At 36.2% G+C, this 6,455-nt stretch overlaps 1 protein-coding gene across 1 annotated transcript; it reads left to right on the top strand.

Moving 5' to 3' along the window:
• The first annotated feature begins 271 nt into the window (after positions 1–271).
• Positions 272–742, top strand: LOC150031370 (uncharacterized). Its single transcript, XM_090309066.1, has one exon. It carries the CDS (start codon positions 272–274, stop codon positions 740–742), a length of 471 nt encoding a protein of 156 aa, XP_090165192.1.
• Positions 743–6,455: the final 5,713 nt, after the last annotated feature.

Below are 6,455 nucleotides of genomic sequence, written 5' to 3'. Positions count from 1 at the left end.
CGTTGCAAATGATGAGGCAGTAGTCTTCAAATTCTTGAAGAAAAATATTTTCACGCGTTTTGGCACTCCACGTCCATAATAAGTGACGAAGGCTCCCACTTTGTCAATTACTCTATCAAAAATCTGCTGTTGAAATATAATATCCAAAGTGTCCAATTGAGAAATTAAGTTGACATTGGAGAAGGTGGTAAAGCCTTCGTGAAAAGATTGGGCAACAAAGTTGGACGATGCATTGTGGGCATACCGAACTGCCTATAAAACACCGATAGGCATGTCTCTGTATGCATTGGTATTTGGTAAAGCATGTCATTTGCCATTAGAGTTGGAGCATAAAGCGCTATGGGCGATGAAGAAGCTTAACTTTGATTTAAAAGCAGCAGGGGAAGCAAAAAAGCTACAACTAGTCAAGCTTGATGAGTGGAGAACGCAAGCTTATGAAAATGCCAAAATATACAAAGAACGAGCAAAACAGTGGCATGATAGTCGGCTATGCAGTAAAAATCTCCATGTTGGACAAAAGGTCTTACTCTTTAATTCATGGCTACAGCTCTTTCCTGGCAAGTTAAATTCTCGCTGGTTCGGACCCTTTATAATTAAAGAAATATTCCAGCATGGTGCAGTGGAGTTGACTACTAAGGACGGGGCCCGTACATTTAAGGTTAATAGGCAGCGAGTCAAGGCATATTGCGGAGGTGATTTTCAGCGAGAAAAGACCTCTGTAGACCTGAGAAACTCGGAATAGAGGAAAAATGGAGTGGCCCCTGCACTGGAATAAAACATCATCTAGGGTGCAAGTCTTCTGGAGTATCCTTTTGCTTACTTATGATTCATGAACTCTCATTTCTACAACGCTTCAATTATCATTTATCTAGCTGAATTTACTTCAAAAAAAAAAGGGAGAGCAAGAAAAATTTTGTTAACTTTTTTTTCTATCATTTGACCCTCTCGATGTTTTCTTTGCAAATGATCAAGGCCCACGATTGCGGAGGCACTACACGAAGACGTAACTACTTCACTTCGCCACCGCAATCCAAAGGTGGAAGATCGTCGCAAAGAAGGATGCGTCAACAAACAATGCGGGCGACAGCGCAAATTTGGGGATTTTATTTTTCTCCACTTTATTCCAAATTCTGCACTATCGCATCGCATTTTAATTTCGAAAGTTTCATCACCACATCCTCTTTGATTACCACAATCATTTAACATTGATAAATTTAGTAAGTTGCCACATGATTTCTTTTTACCAATTAAGATTTCAATAATGACACACATGCTTCTATTTTCTCGTATACACTAGAGTCAACTTAATCTTAGAAATGTCACCTCATGAAATATTTCTAAAAGTTAGTGGTCTGTTAGTTTTCTTTCAAACTGACCCTTTACCAAAATTCCTAAGCACATCGCATGACTTCTTTCAATCTTTTGGCAATGAGGACATTGTCGAATTTTAAATTTGGAGCTGAGGTATTTATTTCTTCCTTGCTATTTTTAGCTTCTGTTCAAAAAAAAAAAAAAAAAAGGGAAAAATTTTGACAATAACAACTCCACTGTCAACGCAATGGGGAAACTCATATTGATAAGAGTTAAGTTGTGAAGGGCACTTACTCGTAGTTGGATGTTCGCATGACACACGTGTGGGCAAGCCAAAACAAAAGTAAGTCGCAAGGATCAACGCATAAATAAATGACCGCAACTCCGTTGCCAAGTAGGTATGAGTTTAGTCTGAGAAAAAGCGTCCTGTTCGTAGTTGGATGTCTGCATGACACACGTGGGGGCAAGCCAAAACGAAGAGGAGGCACTTGGATCAGCGCAAGGTCAGAGAAAAAAAAATAATGTAAAAAAAATGCAAGGATAAAAATCATTTGACACCCTAGTGAAAATTTTTTTTAAAAATAAATCATGCGATGTCCTGGAATCTAATAAAGTCCTTTTGAAGGTTAAACTTGCAGTCCCTAGGTCTTAGAAATACTTTAACAAGAGACTTGAATAAGACTTAAGGAAATTTTGGTGTATAGGATTTGAATGAAGTATCCTTGAGAAATCTAGGAAAAGAGATTGCGGTCGACTTTCTAAAGGAAATCTTTAGCTTATGCTTGAGGACAAGCATTGTTTAAATTTGGGGGTGTGATAACATGTAGAAATGCACATTATTACAATGCTAATTTATTAGACAATGCAGGTTTGCGTTGATAAAATATGTTAGATTGCGTCCAAAAAGCATTAAGTTCATAACATTGTGGACGCATGCGTTCATCGCATAAAAATAGTTAACTTTGGTATTTTTATGCAAAATATGCATTGATGCAAGGTGGAAAGCACGATCACAAGAAATCAATGGTCGAGTGCAGCATTACCGCAAGGCTTTGCGATGATTTGTGCTCGCAAACATCTACTCAAGAAGGATTGCCGCATAGAGCTGCTGCAACTTGGTGAGCGCATCTCGGTGAAAAGCATAATTAATCACGATGGGACAAAAAGCTGAAGATGGTCGAATCCGAATTAAGTTGACAAGCCACTGATGATAACAAGTACACTCAGCTTTTTGGTGACAAATATTCGGTGCATCAGTCAGAGAATTAAAGCCATCCCATCTGTGCAATCATAAGAGAGAAGCCGCCTTTCACCCTGAAGCTCTATAAATATCGAAGGCAACCTTCAGAAAAGGGGTTCAGTAAGTTCGGAGAGTTGGAGAATTTTGCCTTAGATAGATTATCTTTGTTCTTAGATTTTCTTTTCATTAAGGCGAAAGCGAGAGAAGCGAGATTGTGTCGATTGGTCGTTCCGGTGAACTTATGAGAGTGCCGAAAGCATCGAGATCAGAGAGAGGGCCAGCTCCTACAGAAGCAGGAATATCTTTTGAACATAATAGACTTGACAGTGTAAAGCCCTTTGGAAGTAAGGAATTGCTACCAGGCTCTCTATCCTTAACTTCCATTATCATTTTGTATTCAAACTTATCTATAGAAATGGAACTTACTTCTTTATATTTGTTCACTCTCTTTTTATCACGCATGAGTAGCTAAATCCGTCGAATGGGTTGAGAAGTACTTAGCTAGCTTAACTAGGGATATTCACTCTATGTGATTATCTTGTATTATGTATGCTTCATTCATCCATTAGAGATACTCGAGAGGGTAGTCTAAGGACAGGATCTAGGCTTGGAAAATTCAGGTTAGAATCTAGGCTCGGGAGAGTCAGATTAGAACACATAATCAAGAGATAGGAGCTTAGGAATAAGCACTCTTTTCTATTAATGCATCACTTGCATCCTAGAGATAGGACATGATTGTGTGCAGACACCTTGTCTTTGTGTGCTTCGTGCATCATCGCATAGGAAAAGAGTAGAGACTTATGAATAAGCTCTATGGACATTGTTGCATTCAACACGTGTGTCCTAGAACTAGGAGCACCGCATTTGCATTGGAAAATGATCTGCTGTCGCATGAGTGTAGCATGATCGAATAGTTTGACACATTCCCAGGAAACACTAGCTAAAGACCTTTTCAACCTGTTCCTTCACATATTCAGCACATCTTTCGCATAATCGACCCTGGACTTACCAGGAAACTCAGTGGAGTTTATACTTGGATTCCACTGAGAAAACTTGTTGCTCAACACACTTCCATCATTGCATCTCATTCCATAATTTCACTTCATAAAATAACGTGCCAGTGATCTAGCCACTCTCGCCAATACAAATCAAAGGACTGCCCTCATAGGCATGAATTCATAACTCACTCAGGATTTAGGTCATCTTACATATGGTCATCCTAGTGAAATGGAACTCTCTATTCTGAACGGCGTTATATAATGAGACTAAACATTTTGTGGTCCGGTCTTATACAAACTTCTTTATATAGAATATCCCCACTCACATGTCTCCACATGAATAATCGGGATCAGATTATTTGTAGCACGTTACAACAATTGTAGCATCTACAAAGTGGGCCATACTCGTAGTGTCACCAGGATAAGGTATCCACCCTTATCCATCTACTACAAACCATTTAGGTTCTCACTTAAACATGATCCACTCGTATGTCTCTACATACCTAGAGAAGAAAAACGTTGTCTTTTAAAGACATTATCATAAATTTAGGTTCTTGAGGGCTACTCTTCCAATGTTAGAAATCTTATGTCAATGGAAGATTTAAAACTCAATGGTCTAAAATCTCATGATTATCATTTGCTCTTACAACAATTGCTCCCCATTGCCATCAAATATGTGCTACCAAAACATGTTTGATATGCTATAACTCCTCTGTGTATTTTTTTCAATTCTATATGTAACAAAGCCCTAGATGTTATACAATTAGAGAATTTTCAATAAGACACTGTGATTACATTATGTTTATTAGAGAAGTATTTTCCTCCCTCATTCTTCACAACAATGGTGCATCTCACAGTACACATTGTTAGAGACATCAAACTTTGTGGGCCTATATATTTGCTATGGATGTAACCCTTTGAAAGGTTCATGAAGGTGATTAAAAATCCTCTAAGGAATAAGCATCTTCAAAAAGGTTGTATCGCTGAAAGTTATATATTAGAAGAAGCTATTGAATTTTGTTCGGATTTTTTTTATGTGGAGTAGATCCTATTGGACTTGGGTGTCAAAAATGAAGAGACAATTTAGGAAATTCAGAAATTGGTAGACTATTGTCAAGTGGTGTTCCTTACATACCTGAATGAGAACTCTTATACCAAGATCATCGATATGTCTTGGAGAATACAATTGATGTGCAATCATATATAGAGTAAGTTATTGTGACTTGGATCAATTTATTTCATTAAATACATGGATTCATATATAATTATATTTGAACATTTTTTTGTTTCTTCATAAGGAAACATATGATCACATTGGAATTACAACTCTCAAGTAGATAAAAAAACCAGAAACGGATTCAAGATGAACATAATCGAGATTTCATATCTTGGTTATAAGAAATGGTAAACATTAAATATACTATTTAACATAACCTTTTGTCACTTATATTTGAATTATGTAACCTTTTGGCTCTCAGGTTGGAAATGAACATGAAATGGGTAATGTGGAGGTATCAGATAACATGAGGTAGATTATCCATGGTCCACATCCAATTGTGACTACATACAATAGCTATGTTATTAATGGATGTCACTATCACAAAAAGTTGTATGACAAAAATAAAAGTATACGAAATAGTGGGGTTAGTTTGATTGCAAAAACAATGCAAGTATCTAGCTCCAAAGATATAAATCCTATAATTTGAGATATGTCCTTTCATGGGGTGATACAAGAGATTTGGGAACTAAATTATCACACATTTAAAGTTTCTACTTTTAAGGGATAGTTGCAATTATAGACATTAGACTCAAAGTATTAGCAGATATAATGTATTATAAAAAAAAATTACAAATATGGTCAAATTTAAATAGTCTATCAGTGATAGATCATATTATTGGTAGGAGTCTATCAGTGATATACCATATCACTGGTAAGAGTCTATCAACGATAGAAGTCTATCGCTTATAAACTTGGCTATATTTGCAATTTTTTTAAATGATGTTAACACTTAGTTATTATTCCTAAAAATGCTACCAATTGCAATTACCCCAATTCTAAATGTGATTCAGTTGAGAACAGTGGTGCCATCAAAACTAATGAGCTTGTTTTGTGTTAGTTGACTTAAATAGAATACGCCACAAGAATGATTCTTTCATACTAGCATCTCAGGCAGGACAAATGTTTTATGTTAAGGATCCAAGTGATTGTCGATGGTCTATTGGATTTTGAGGATCAATACAATGATGATGAACTTGGAGATATTGCTCTACATTGTCAATGAATGCCTAAAGCTATGTTTGATATTGAATCTAGAATTGATTTGGACAAGAACATTTTAACATATGTACGAGTTCATTGTGAAGGCACATGGATTCTAAAGTGTAAATGTATGGGTGGGTTTTCACTTATTAATATTTATAATTTTGTTGTCTCTGACACCTAACTAAACTTTATTTTATTTTTCAGGCTAATTCTTACACCATGGAGCTCACAAGTGATGAGGACTTGGAACTTGGTTTGGATGATGTCAAAGAATGTTTGGATAATGTCAAAAAAAAAATGGAATTGAAGCAAGACGAAATACCAAATAAAAAGAAAGGCGAACTCAAAGACCGACTATTATGCATGAGGTAACAAAAATTAGAAGTGTAGAGGAAAAAAAGTTGGTTGAATATCATGATGATGGAGTACCGATTGGAGACAATGGATAAATGGGACAGTTGCAAATATATAAATTAGACCCAAAGTATTAGCAGATATAACATAATGTAAAAAAAGAATTGCAAATATGGCCAAATTTAAATAATCTATCAGTGATAGACCATATTATTGGTAGGAGTCTATCAATGATAGACCATATCACTGGTAGGAGTCTATCAACGATAGAAGTGATAGACTTGCTATA

The sequence above is a fragment of the Benincasa hispida genome, unplaced genomic scaffold (genome assembly GCF_027475165.1).
Source record: "Benincasa hispida cultivar pf3 unplaced genomic scaffold, pf3_genome.v1.1 HicScf1270, whole genome shotgun sequence".
NCBI classification, from domain to species: Eukaryota; Viridiplantae; Streptophyta; class Magnoliopsida; order Cucurbitales; family Cucurbitaceae; genus Benincasa; species Benincasa hispida.
Note: the sequence above shows the minus strand (reverse complement) of the source record. Positions and strands in the feature narration are given on the sequence as shown.

Excerpts from the sequence above, each read along its gene's own strand:
- LOC150031370 (XM_090309066.1), top strand. The coding sequence starts at position 272 with ATGTCTCTGTATGCATTGGTATTTGGTAAAGCATGTCATTTGCCATTA.